The sequence below is a fragment of the Labrus bergylta genome, chromosome 9 (genome assembly GCF_963930695.1).
Source record: "Labrus bergylta chromosome 9, fLabBer1.1, whole genome shotgun sequence".
In the NCBI taxonomy this organism is placed as follows: domain Eukaryota; kingdom Metazoa; phylum Chordata; class Actinopteri; order Labriformes; family Labridae; genus Labrus; species Labrus bergylta.
Genome location: NC_089203.1, coordinates 24,853,480 through 24,868,266, shown reverse-complemented (window position 1 = coordinate 24,868,266; position 14,787 = coordinate 24,853,480). Strand labels below are relative to the sequence as shown.

The 14,787-nt window shown below is 38.4% G+C and overlaps 1 protein-coding gene across 1 annotated transcript in view; it reads right to left on the bottom strand.

Annotated features, from left to right (window-relative positions):
* nfkb1 (nuclear factor of kappa light polypeptide gene enhancer in B-cells 1) overlaps positions 1-14,185 on the bottom strand; it is a 29,024-nt gene extending 14,839 nt beyond the window's left edge. The window contains exons 1-5 of the mRNA XM_020638369.3: positions 13,931-14,185; positions 12,821-12,864; positions 11,434-11,512; positions 5,499-5,545; positions 4,911-5,009 (exon numbers count right to left, since the gene is read on the bottom strand). Coding sequence (XP_020494025.2) covers positions 4,911-5,009; positions 5,499-5,545; positions 11,434-11,512; positions 12,821-12,859 — 264 coding nt within the window. The 5' untranslated portion in view covers positions 12,860-12,864; positions 13,931-14,185. The remainder of the gene's footprint in view (positions 1-4,910; positions 5,010-5,498; positions 5,546-11,433; positions 11,513-12,820; positions 12,865-13,930) is intronic.
* Positions 14,186-14,787: the final 602 nt, after the last annotated feature.

The window sequence follows — 14,787 nt, the reverse complement described above, 5'->3', positions numbered from 1 at the left end:
GTAATTATAAAAGCCTGTGAAACTTAAACTTCTGATTGAATCAATTAACCTTAAGAGTCTTTAAGTGATGAATTTGTTTACAGCAAAAATTTGAATTCGACATATAGAGAATAAAGTTTGAAATATTTATTTTCCATAAAGAATGATAAATAAATAAGTATAATATAAGTCAGCAGAATGTTATGATACACTGATATTGTGTCGTTTCTTTAAACAATACAATCCATTTTAATGATGGATAGTATCCAAAAATGACCGATGCTAGATAGACAGTGTGTAGGAGACAACTGAAAACAAGATATTACCCAATACTGGGTCCATAGAGCTTCTTTTTTATGTTGCTGGGGTATCAAACAATATAGTTTGATTTTTACTAGCATCATATCCAAGTTTTAAATTCTGGTATTGTAACCACCCTAATGATTAAATGTGTTTATAAACAGTTAACTTCACTTATAAGCAGACACACTTTCTTCGACATTCAGTTCCACATTACAGATTTCAAAATTATTGAGAAATTACACAGACATAAGTAAATCAGCTTCAAGCTCCTGGATATCTTCCCACACTAAAGCAGGAGATACTACAAGAACACAAACAACAGGGCATACACATGTCTGGATTAACTGGACCACAAGGATGGTTTTCTCAATTATTTAGAACAATCATATTTCCAACAAGTTTGAACCTCATAGAGAGCCTCAGTGAGTCAGAAAGAAAGATCCTCATCATCATCCTCCTCCTCACTGGTCACACCAGAACAACAGAGCAGGAGGGGATTTCCCACCCTGCAGCCTCCACATGCAAACACAAACGATAACATGAACAACGCATCACACACACACGTGTCACACAACAACGACACAGGAGGAACACTTCCTCATCTGTTCTGATGACTTCATGGAACAAAATGTCAACAGACACTTTAGACACTTCAACGACAATTACACCTCACCTCGCTCGGCTAACGTCTCGTCCAAAAGCATCATTCCAATTCTGGTTTCTTTATCAGAAAGTTTGACATAAACAGAGAGTCCAACTGCTTTACCACAGGTGAGTTCAAAGGTTGATCGTGTAAATTAATCATGTCCAGCATGTGAAAAAAACAATTTGAGCAGAGGACGGGGAAGCCGGAAAAGACGTTGAGAAGCCAAAGAACCATGTCGACTGAAGAGGTAAAGTAATATTACCGCATTTTGAGCTAATACCACTCTGCAAGCGTCCAAGTTGTTTTTATTTAATTATCATAAATTTGGTATTTATTTGTATGCAAGCCTGAGACATAACTTGGGTTAGATGACTTTCTACACCCAGTAAAGTTGCTAAACGTGAGACAACGATGACGTCACCAATAACGATATAGACTAAGATGGCATCATGAAATATATGTGCAGGGAAGTACACCCTGGCAGTGGATTGTTGCTTCCCCATTAGCCGTGAGAGAGATCAGAATACCTACTACCTGAGCAACCAGTTTGCAACCATCCAACAGTAACATAGCCAAGTCGCCGTCAGGCTTGCAGCCAACTGTTTCACAAAGCTCACGACAACATGACAATATAGACAATCATTTTCAGGCATCTTGCTTAGTCACTCTCTCTTTTTCTGTTCTTAGTTTCATCAATCACCGTCCTCCTGCGTCTCTTAGCCTCGGCCATCGTATCACACATTACAGAGACGAGCTAACTGGCCTCTTTGTAGCTGAAGACTGCTGTGTGAACTAGTGCCGTAAAGCCGCACGCACTGCTCGCGGGAGATCCGCCACCCGCTGCCTAAGTTACACAGTGCTATAGGAGGAGAAAGGGGTGCTCTGTGGACATAAGAGAGATTCCATTCTCTGTTGAAAGTAGTTATTGTACAATTAGGTAAACTCTGAAACTACTGTTTTAAAGTGTAGAAGTTACATATTGTTGCTTTAAAGACAATTTTTTCCTGAAGAAATCATAAAACATTTCAAAATAAGATCCGATGTTTTCTATGTCTTTTAGCTTTAAAGATATTCAAATGTTACATCTGTCAGGACGTATCTAAAGCCTGGATTCTCTAGAATCATATTTGATACATATTTTTGATAAGTAAAGTCAGACAGCAGAGACGGAGCGTCAAGACTGCTGCAGGAATCTGGGGATTTCCCATCCCTTCTGGTTTGGTTGGAACATGTGGGAGCTTCAGACTCCAAACTTAACATCAACAGGAATAACACAACGTGAAATAAAGCTCCTGTCTGTGACAGTCTGAAAAAGAGGATGACTGTCAAAGGAGTATGGTATGTTGGTCAATATAGACTACAAATCAAATAGTTTGAATGTACTAATGGTTTCCTCTCTTCTCCATAAACCACAAAACAGAACAAACCTTACCGCTGAGCTCCTGTATGAAGAGCAGATTCTTATTTCAGCTTAATTTTATTGAGTTATTTCACTATGATTGTGAAGACAAATCTAAGGTTTCTCATATGACCATTTAAATGTAGTTTTTTTGTGTTGACTGTGGGTGTCGCTGTGCGCCTACGGCTCAGGTATACATTTCAGAAAGTCACCATCGAGGTCCGCTACATAATCCCCGAGGGTTCAAAAGGGTTTTTTTGTACAGCACTTGATGAAGATCCCAGTCACGCTCGAAAAGCCATCGCATCTGTGCGTCATATTTTTGACCACATTAGCGCGAAGTTACATCATCATGTCATGTTACGTCATGGTAAGTTGTGTTTTTGGATGGATGCTCACAGCTATGGGCTATATTTACTTGGATGGCTTTTCAAAGGCTTTAATAAAGGAACTATATGATTGCAGTCTGGTGTGGCTGCTGATCGTCTCTTAATGTGGATTGAAAACTGTGCCGAAGCTATGAGGCTATTATCTTAATTAAACTCTCTTTCCACCTGAACAGACACATACTCTGACTTTGATTGATGAAGACGGCGCTACAAGGCGCTAGTCCAAAAAATGTAAAACAACTTGAGGTTTACTGTGTTGTTCAACGACACTTTGACATGTGGAAAGTTTGAGCAGGGATCATAGTCCATTAATGAGATAAACTGTACAACCGCTCTGCATCCTGAGCCACAGCAGCATCCAAAGATATTCAGTTAAAGGGAGGGTTGGTCATTTTCAAAAACTAGCATGGTTTTGAAAGAGTGCTCCGTCTGCACCCACCCCCATCGTGCTCCCTCAAAAGCCACCCACCCCCACCCTCTGCCATTGGTCCAAAAGCGGAACTCAGCTCGTGCTTTGAGTGTGGGCTTGTGCATGCAAGGTGTAGAGAGCGAGCAGGAAGACAGGGAGGCGTTATTGGCTCATCAGATTGGTACCTCGTGGCCAGACATTGGGAGAAGTTTTTACAGGCTTACAAACTGCTACAGATGATGGATTTATTTCATTCCTTTTATAGAGCACATTAATTATTCATTTATATCAGGACCTAAAGACAATTTCAACCAAAATCTTAAAAAGTGTATCTGGAGAAAATGACCAACCCTGCCTTTAATGTGAAGACTCAAAAAGATTTGTTTTTAAGCTAATGAAGTAATTTTAAGAAAAGCAAAAGTTTGTCCCATAATCTCACTGACCTTCCGCTGCTCATTCTGCCCCCAAAGATGCTTCCCTAACGCTCTTTCTTAGACTCGTCCTACAGCAGTGAGGAGGCTGAACATGGCTGTATGTATCGGGGTGAGAGGCTCAGACGTTTTTCGTTAAAAACTCTCAAAATGGTTCTCCGAAGTTACCTACTTAGAGTGATTGTATGGGTCAATAAAACAAGTAGTTCAGCTGTAGGGATAATAGAGGGCCATCAGAGCTAACTGTATTTGTATATGCTGCAGAAACTTCCAGAGCAGAAGTCATGTGAAGTTCAGCAGAATCATCCTCCTCTACTGCTGTAAACTAAGGGCATCAGCTTCAAATGACTATGAACTTTAACTCAGGGGAAGCAAAGCAACAAAACATTTCCTAATGCATTCTTCTTTCTAAATGTGCAAATTGAACAATTATTATCACAGTCAAGTCAGCAGTTCCCCTGCACGTTGGGCCTCGGGGCAGAATGAGAAGTCGCTAACCCAGATTGGATTGAGGTTTGTCTGAACAGCAATTCTAAACGTCACCAGGTCAACTTGAGCTTTGCGTCAATTCCAGGCATATTGACAAACCACAAAAATGACATAAACTTGAGTAATAAGGATGTCTTACCCCCTACATGGGTAACTTTTAATATTGATTATTGATGATGTTGATAAATACAACACAAGTCCTCTCAGTACTCTCACTCTGCAGGAAACAGTGAGTGTTTCTGCAGAGACAAGTCGACCACACTGTGTTCACAGTTCTCTCTCTCTCTCTCTCTCTCATCACATATATTCATCGCTTCCTGGATATCATTTTTAGCCTCATCTTTTTATGCTGGCATGAAGTTTACATCTCAGCTACGACAAGTCCTGCTTTTCAACATCAAACAGGTAAATCGCCTCGCAGGTCTGCAGCTGGAGAATTGAATGCGTTTGTTTAAAACCTCAAATCACCTAAACTCTGCAGAGACGACGAGGTTATCTGCAACTCATCACACCTCTACAGAAGCTGACGGGTGTATGATCTGAGAGCTGCAGACACACACACAGCGTGCAGACACTCAGCACGTTTAAGTACAGTTAAAAAAAAAAAGTGGATTTATTGTGTTAATCAGATTTAATCTGGACTTTGACAATATTCAAAGTCAGTCTAACACACCCAGAGAATGTTTTTGGGGTCGATTTACTCTTGCATGTACTGTATACACTTCAATCAGACCTTTGGATATCACCATAACCTAATGGGACAGTAGTGCCATTTAAATGCCTGATCGAGCTATCTCTGCAGCTTGGCTTAACTGTGTAGACAGGAAGTGTGAGCTTACAAAAAAAAAAAAACAGAAAGTGTTACCTTGACAGTGGGGTAGGTCTTCCTGTTCTTCTCACTGGAGGCTCCGGGCAGACCGCCGTGAGATGGACCCTCACAGCCGTACCTGAACCTGAAGCCACGCTGGAACACAAAAACACAACAACAACAACTCGGTCAAATAAAAGCACATTAATAAGCAGGTGTGTCATCAAAAGGGGCTCAAACATCAGCTATCAATACTGAATCCAGAACATGTTGGGTTTTGTTGCTCTGTAAATGTCCCAAACATTTCATACAGTCATAGATTGAGGATTATCTGAGAGTTTTTAAAGTACTTCAAACAGTCCTGCAAACTGTGAGTGCCACAACTAATATTAACGTGTGTTTTAGCTTTCAGTCCAGCGTAGACATGTCTTCATAAAAAAAGACTTCAAATCTTTTACAAAGACATTTTAGCACATTTGAACTTTTCAACACATCAGGTGCGCGGCCTCTGTCGTCTGTCTTAATAACTGTATTCTGATGTGTTGTACGAGCTCTTGTGTATTTGTATGTACTGTATGTTTAAGTATTTTACATTGTGCTTAACTATCTGTCTTAACTGTGTATTTATTTCTGATTTGGTTTTACCTGTTTTGGCTGCTCCACGATCTGCAGGGACGGTCCATCCATTGAAACTAGAGAAACAGATTCAGATTTTACATTTTCAGAGTTTAATCTGCAAATAGTATGGAAATAAAAAAATGTGTCATTAAGCTAAAATAAAAAAATCTGAACAAGGAAGTAGCCAATGAAAGGATCATTAGAATCTTCACAGTTTTTTCCTCAGGGCGCAGGAAGTTAGTAAATTAGTATTAATTAGTAAATAATGAATTAAATGTATTATTTCCCTTTTGACTTTTTTATACCTTCCTATATGTTATCTTAAGGCTCCAATTTTGACATGCATACTTTGTTATTCAAACTGATCATTATCTAAATATCTTTTTGTACCGATTTGTATGCAAAAGTGACATTTTTATCAAAAGAAAGAACTGTTTGTAAAACACAAACATTTTATCACACGTCTTTGCAACCATTACAGGCACCCTGTGGGTGTCATACAGCAGCAGTGGGTGGTGTCTGTTTTCTAAATGTCATACATGTGGTTAGCATCAAACAATCTGCATAAAACGAACACAGGTTAGGGGAAACCATTTTGTCAGAGGCTTCTGTCATAGATTTGGGGACTCTAACCCATGTCTGCCAACACTCCTGTTTTCTACCGTTTTTCGGTTTTGTTATTTCTTACAGGACACTCCTGTGACTTTTTAAAAACTTTTTTAAAAAATAATCCCGATGTTTCGTTTGTTTTCTTAAGATACTAATGTTTCCAGATCTTCTATAAATCACATCACACTCAAAAATTACACGACTACATCAAATTTCAATCTCTCCGACCCCACAACATGATTTAAGAGGCAGCAGCTCAGTCTGTAGGGACTTGAGTTGGGAACCAGTTTTACTTCCTGAACACTGCAGAGTTGCACTTGAGAAAGGAACCGAACACCCACCACCTCAGAGTGCTCACTGTGGACAGCCCCTTCGCTCTGACATCTCTCCGTTAGTGCATTAGTGCATGTCCACAGGATCCTGTGTGTGCATTTGTGTGTATTTCAATCTGTGTGTGTAGGATGTTTCAGCAAAAGAGTGTAAAATGAAGACAGCAGGATGAGGGAGCAAGCTAGCCGAAAATGTCAGGACAGGAAAGCGTTCCACAAAACAACCCAAATACGCCCCCAAATTGAATTAAACAATTTTAGTTTTCAACCACAGGTCTCCTGGATTGTCGCCACACTTTCTGCAAGGTGTGCAGGGTAGATTTTAATAAACGGCACAGTGGCAAATATTATGTGATCCAGCATATCAGCTCCCAACAGCACAAGGGTATTTTCATTTTGTGTGGACTTTCATTCACTTTTTTTTGAGCTCTCCCTCCATCCCTTGTACCACAAAGCCATGGCCCAATCCCACCCTTCCGTATTTTGAAACTCTAACACTAAACTGTAACTCCAGTGTTCAGGGTGAAGGTCCTGAGTTTGACACACCACTGACACACCAGCTACAGCGCTACAGTGAACCCACAGCTCCAGTCAGTGCTGGAAGAAGTACTGAGGTGAGAGTGACAATACTAACACCAAACTGACTTTGCTGCAAGTTAAAACCCATAAATAAAAAAACAAATAAAACCAGCATCAGTCTGTATGAGAACATCTGTGCTGCTGATGTGAGACGTTAGTCTGCTGTTGATGGAGAACTCAATCGCCATGTGCAAATGTCCAGAGGAGACACTTTCCCCTCATCCTACACATCCGTCCTCCTGTTCTGTCTTTATTCAGAGGGTCATTTTGTGGACGCAAACAGGGAAGTGAGTGAGGCATAGAGACTCCGCCCAAATTCACCACAGAGCTCAGAAACCAGAACGTCATGAAACTCAGCTTTCACTCTACATCAGTTGGGGTTTAATTTCATACACATTCAATTTCTAAAGAGAAAGTTCAGTTTCAGTTGTTGCGAGGCCGAGAAGAAAAACATCCAGCATTCAGCCCACAGCAGCTGTTGTATACCGCACTGTGTTCATAAAACACGTCCACATTGTTTGGAATTTGTTCCTGTTTTTACATTTTTATAAAAAAAAGAAGAGGTTTGCAGAGTGATGGCTTCGATGGGACGGACAAAATTTCTTCTTGATTGTGCAAGAACAGTGTTCAACATGTGATCACACCTAAAACGTGGTTGGGTTATTTTCAGGAATGAAACAAGTGGTGACACCAACAAAGACAAAAACAAACAAAGAAAACGATGAATTAAACAGATTCAACAGAAACTCTGCCAAGCTATTTATTTTTTCCTTTTTTTGTCCAGTAATATTTTTATTTGTAATTTATGTGTGACTTTTATGTGTTCTTTGGTGGGGGGGGTAATTATTTATGCAGACTGAAATAAACTACCTTTTTCTATATTTGCAGAAATGTCTCAATACGAACCGTCTCTCTATTCAGAGTGCCGTTTCAAGTCGTGACCTTTACATCCCTGTGACGTTTCGCCTTCAGTATGAATGTTGGGGAAGCGTAATCGGGGGACGAAGTGACAAAGGTTGGGGTGTGACAAAGTGAAATAACATGGATTTTAAATGTCCGACAGCCCACCCTAACATCTGAGTCTTGTTTTGTTATCATAAACTAAATATACGTTTCGTCAGGGAAGAAAAACATTCTTCATCATATTTTTTGTAAAGGATATTAACACTAAACTGTAAAACCTGAGGAGGGAGGGGCCAAAGTAAACAAATGAACATGACAACTAAGTGACACAAAATTATCTCTAAAATAAAAATTCATTGGATGACAACAATAACCACCAGCTCCTTTTTGGACAGCATACATTGTAGGAGCTATCTGTCTGTTGTTAGTTTCCTGTTTGGCAGCTGAGTGTGTTTGAATCTTGAAACTTCACTGATTTTAGTTTCATTTTTTTCAACCCTTTTTTTTTTTTAAATAGTATTTTGGACAATCTTACATCTTGTGAAATTCCATTTCAATAAGAAGAAGTGCTGGATGTTTTTTTTTTTTCTTGCTTTGGTGATATCTGAGGGATTCCTGAATCCTCGGCCAACTCAATCTGCTGTTTGGCCCAGCCTGAGGCCTCCAACTGAAGGTAATAAAGGTGGGGTAAAAAACTGATACAGTATAGTATTGCGATATTTTGTGTGCCAATATTATATCGTCTCATGGCGGCCAAGTATCCATATTTTAGATGTGCTTGTTACATTTTTAACTGCTTAAGGGGGTGCGCAATTCATTTTGAACAAGTTGCATCATTAAGAATTCATGTTGAGGTTCAATTAGACTGAAATACAGATGAACAGACTGAAGTGAGATGAACAGACTGAAGTGAGATGAACAGACTGAGAATGATTTCTTATTTGACAAAACAGTTCTTGATTTAGTTTAGTGTAGTGGACACAATATTGCTTAATCGCAATATATTGTATCGCAATTCGCAGCATATCACAAAATGTTAAACAGAATCGTATCGTGTCTCGAGTATCGCGATAATATCGTATCGTGGGGACTCTGGAGATTCCCACCCCCTAAAAGGTAAGCAACTGTGATTTGTGTTAAAGGAGTCACCCACACACCAAAGTAAAGGATGACCACTCGTAAAAAAAAAAACTAAACAAAGGACGCCACTGAAGCTGAACCAGAGTTGAACTGAGCTCCAAAGAGAAGCTGGATCGGCCAAAAATACTTTTCATGAGGAGATATTAAAAAGACAAAAGGTGTCATTTTGGTGCTTCACACAAATGATTTTGGATTCAACTGAAAAACAAATCGATGGATAAGAGAGATTCAAGACCTGAGTAACACTCTAAAATACTCTCAGAAGGACATTTATGAAATTAAAGTAACAATTGATGTAGATAAAAACACTTTCAATGACTTAGAAAAACCAGAAAAAACAACTTAATTCAACTCCAAATCAGTCTGACCACCTCCAGGAGCATCTGGACTATCTGGAAAATCAAAGCGGAAGGAACAACATTATCATCGATGAGGATAATGCCGACTGTCCTGAAGAAGAGGGCTACACTGCTATCTGCCATGAGAGAAGCCAGAGCAAAGGCTAACGAACTTACTATGCCATAATCAGCTGTGACAGGCTCATCGTGAGACTGAAGAGAAACACTGATGGGTCGTTTAAAGGACATTGAAAGACTGGTAATCACAAGACGGTCATTGAAAAGCCAAAAAAATAAGCCATGGCTGTGTGATGCAGGAGACTAATGTGTATATCATGCTATAACAGAGACATACTTTATGCATCTATAGATGACTCAGAGGTGGCTATACGGGGGTATAACGTACTCAGAAATGACAGAAGCAAACATGAATGTGGTATAACCTTTTACATTCAGAAACATATACTGTACCTGCACAAAGGAGAATAGATCAAGCTGCAGCTGGTGTGAAAGTACTGTGGTTAAGACGTGCATCTACCTCATCTTAAACCTATACTAGTAGTAGGCTGTTGTTACAGCTCATACATACAGTATACTCATATAGAGCCCATATATACAGTACAATGCTACAACAAGTCACAGACTGATGGAGAAATATATTTTGTAGGGAGATCTGAATATTGATTTTTGGTTTTCCAAAACAAGCACACTGAAAACAAAACCTAGTGATGTGGCTAATGTATGGAATATAGCTCAGATCGTCAATAAACCGGCAAAGAGTTAACATCAGGAACTCAAGCATGTCCTCGTCAATTTGCATCGATCTTTTTTTCACAAACTCTGTGGGCACATGTTCAAAGGGAGTATCTGTATATTACACTTTTATTGCACTGGCGAAGGTGATATATAAAAGTCATTAAAAAAATAGTTTTTATCTACATATGACAAACATGCTCCTGTCAGGAAACTGACAAGATTGGGGAAATAAAGAGCAAGAGCAAAAAGTTATAGAGAAACCTCAATGAAGTAATGGGTAAAAAAATACACATATATAATCACCATACTTGAGTTACAATATGCTATTGTTGCAATTTTAAACATTTTGGTTATACAATATATTAGGATTTTAACTGCATATTATGTCCACAAAATTAAACTAAAATCAAGAACGGTTTTGTCAAATAAGAAATCATTCTACGCAATGGGAGTCAAGCCCACAGACTGACCAACACCGTGATGAAAGTAAAACCCTGTGCATGCACCTCACAAATCTGAACTGTTGGTATTTCAGTCCAGTCCAACTTAACTGAACACAAACATGTACGAACGACTGAACAATTGCAGTCATTTTTAACAATGCAACTTGTTCAAATTGAATTGTGCTACCACCAGCATATTTGCTGTTAATATAATAAAAAATAACCATACTTGGCGACCATGAATCGATATAATATCGCAATTTGCAACGTAAAATATCACAAGAAAATATCGAGTTTTCCCCTACCTCCAGTAAAAAAGGACCATTCCATCATTCATTGGATCTGATAATGGATTTATTACCAAACCAAAAGAGATCGCTAATTATTGTAATAATTATTTTATAAATAATGTAAATACCATAAGACATCCAATGTTGACAATGAATGGTAAGGTTTCTGAGTTTTGTCAAACAGTAATAAATAAATCATCAGAAAAGCAGAACCTTTGTATGGACAAAAGACAGACATGGACAAACCAGCAAAGAAGAGAAAATATAATCCTAGTGAAGCAAATGCCAAAACAAGGGTTACCCTTAGACTGGCTTTGACCCGCGGATGCAGAGTTGGCTTTCTTTCTATTGGACAGGCAGGTACCAAACACTGGTGGTTAGCTTGTGCTAGGATGTGGTAGCTTGCAGTTTAGTTACAAGCAGTAAACACACATATTACGTCCTGCAGTGAGTGTGCACTTCTAGTGGCAATAAGCCCAGGCGGAGTGGCCCAATTTAAATGTTGCATTTACAAGCTACAACAAACAATGCTACTGATTCTACCTTTAATGATGGTTTGAAGGTGTGAGACTCACCTGTGCGCAGTGACGTGTTCGGAGACATCACAGGATATTGTGGAAACTCCCAAGTTGGATCCATCATATTTTCGAAAATCTGGGGGGGGGGGGGGGATAAAACATGTAATCAAGACAAACAAAACATATTTAAAACATCTGTAAATAAGGATTTCTTATCATGTTTCACTGCAGCTGTTCCAGTATATTCAAACACACAGCACAGTGACAGAAGTGCTTTTGCTTTTACTGTTTTGAAATATGAATTGAAGACTGAGATTTTGCTCAAATCTTAAAGAGTTGAGATTTGTTTATCAACGTGTTGCAATATTCATATTTAACTAAGTTAAACAAGGAACAATTCAGAGGTAGGGTGACTTTTTAAATCCTAACTGCAGGAAATGATCCTCTGAGCGGCACAGGAAGTGATTCTGTCGCAGAGATTTTAAATTTCAACGATCAAAACCAATTTTTTCATCTGCTCAGGATGAACTAAAACATCCTGGATCAAAAATACATTCTTACTTATTATAATAACATATGACAACATTGTAATAATACTAATAATGCCGCATAGTTAACTTCATCATTCATTTTGTACTTGTAAATACCCCCTATTTTTATTTATCTTCTCTAATCTATTCTGTTTAATTTGTATTTTGTATGACCTTCTTACTTGTCTGTGCTGCTGCAACGCACTGATCCCCTCTGGGGATCAATAAATCTGGGTTCTTATTTAAATTTCACATATATTTTTATCCCTGCGTGGGTTATGTACATTTCTTGTAGTCTATTTTTAATGGCACAGTTTAAGTTTGTTTCATCTAGGGGTATTCTTTAAATCTTTTTTCAGGTTAATATATATGTATGGGGGGGGGGGGGCGTCGGTTTTGTGGTTTAATTTGTAACAAATGTTTCATGTCATGTACGTCTTTGTAACCTGCTACTGGATGCTTTGAATTTCCCTCAGGATCAATAAAGTATTTATCTATCTATCTATAAAGTACTATATCGATCAATCAATCAATTTTTATTTGTATAGCGTCATAACAAGTGTTATCTCGAGACACTTTACAAAAAGCAGGTAAAAAGACCTTACTTATTGTTATGTTACAAAAAGCAGGTAAAAAGACCTTACTTATTGTTATGTTACAAAAAGCAGGTAAAAAGACCTTACTTATTGTTATGTCACAAAAAGCAGGTAAAAATACCTTACTTATTGCAGGCTGTGCAATATGTCGCATTGAAGGCAGCGAGCTGCGTTGAACTGCTTGTCTAACAACGATGACTTTAAATGGATTTTAAATATGTAAAATAAATCTTTTTTTTTTTTTTTTTTACTATACTATCCTATCCTATTTCTATTGCTCCTCTGCTGCACAAAGAGAAAAAGGCCAGGTGAGTTTACCGGCATTGAAGAATGAAGGTAGTGGTCGTCTCCAGCCATGGTGTCTGCAAAGGTCAAACACAACATTTACAACCACATTATGTTATAATTACAAAGTCTGATGAGGTATTAAAAGTGTGTATGATGATCAGTACAGTAGACTACTCATTAGACATTCAAGTATCACCTCAATATTTAATTCTACACAGTACTGAGGCAATACGCCCCCTGTAATGTATGTGTATGACCCATTATTAACAATAACAAGAATCTGTTTAAGCACTTGTTGCGCCTTGGTTGCGCGTCCCCGCATCGTTTGCACATGAACGCGCATGCGCTAAAGCTCTGGCTAACAGCTAGCAAATCTTTGTTTAAGCTTGTGTTCCGTTTCAACGACCGTATGAAAAATAAACAGTATCCAATGCTCACACTGCCACAACACATGTAGTAATTTAGAGGAGGACTGTTAGCTTAATGTTAGAATGACCTGACCACCGCTACCTGTCCTTGCTAACGCGGAGCTAGCCCCTGTAGGTTGGTTCCGTATGCGGACAACGCAACACGAAACCCCGCTGAAAAATCAGTCAATTCAACGATTCGACTCCGTTCACCCAAAAAACGTGATTAACAGGGAATTGTTTGACTATTATGAGAGTTAGACTAATCAAATGATGAATTCGGCATATGTTTAATCAACATACATGTTCGCAAAAGTTAAATATTTTAAGCTTTTCCCCCTGGCTTGTCCCTTCCCACAGTCTATGCTTCCCACACGCAACCTTCAGCCGATATGAAGCATGGACAGCGGGAGGAAATTCAGTTCTACAAGTACAGTAAAAAAGGCGATAATGTTTAATATGTAAGCCGAATTTACCAGTGGATGTCAGACTACATACCACAACTTGTGTACTAATGTAACACATTCAGGGTTTTTTTTAAATAAAGAATACTTTTAAGCGTTCATTTAAAGCATAGAGTTTGGTGTGTGGTTCTCAAAGTTACCTGGCTAATAAGGAAGTGAGTAGCACAACAAAGCAAGCTGCCAACTGTTGTAGCAGGTCACGATAACGTTATAGCAATGAACACAAACTCCACAGTTAACTATTAACTAGGTAGTTAAGATGATCTTACCTGGTTATAGAGGTCAGTTCAAGAGTCTCTTATGAGTCCTCGGTCCACTTCACTTCGGTTCACTTCTACACATTACCTCTTCATTCCCATGCTGAACCAGCGGATCCATTTACCAACCACACTTATTTAGTGCGTCATGACAGCTAACAAAATGTAAACTTATTTTAAACGACAGAATAATCTGATGTTTTAAGTCTGGCAGGTGAACCCGAGTTTCTCTCACTTCATAAAGTTTGATTTCCTTCCCCTTCTGGAAATTCCCTGTGACGTATAGTTATCAAGAGATGAGTGAAATGTGAAGAGGTCTTACCCTTCTACAAAAAATGGTCCACAATTACATCATGAATTCTTTTTTTTTGTTTTGTTCTTAATGTCATTTTCCAATTAAAAAAAAACAATGTTGTGAAACTAAAACAATTAATTCCATGAACATTAAGTAAGCTTTTCAATTAAAACACACTAAGTGAAGAGCAAACGAGGACTGAATGGAGGATATAATTGTTGGTTGGTTTTGGATTGTCAGTGAGAACAGAGGTGGAAGCCTACTGTGTCACCGTGTTTTAGTAAAAGCAACAATACAGTGTATTTTTCTATTTGTTTTATTTTTATTTGTCAATTTTATTTCATTCAAAGAAACAATAAAGTTAAGAAAAACAAACAAACATAAAATCTCAAATTTTGAATGAAAAGGAGCAGAAAGAAGACTAATCTTATAATATCTGCCCCTCTTTCACAAAACATTAATTAAAACAAAACAGAACACTTAATTCAAAAACAATTTAATTTAAATTAAATAGGCTGCAGGCAAACACAGCCACTGGCAGCCCCATTGTAAGTCCTCCTTACCAATTCATTAT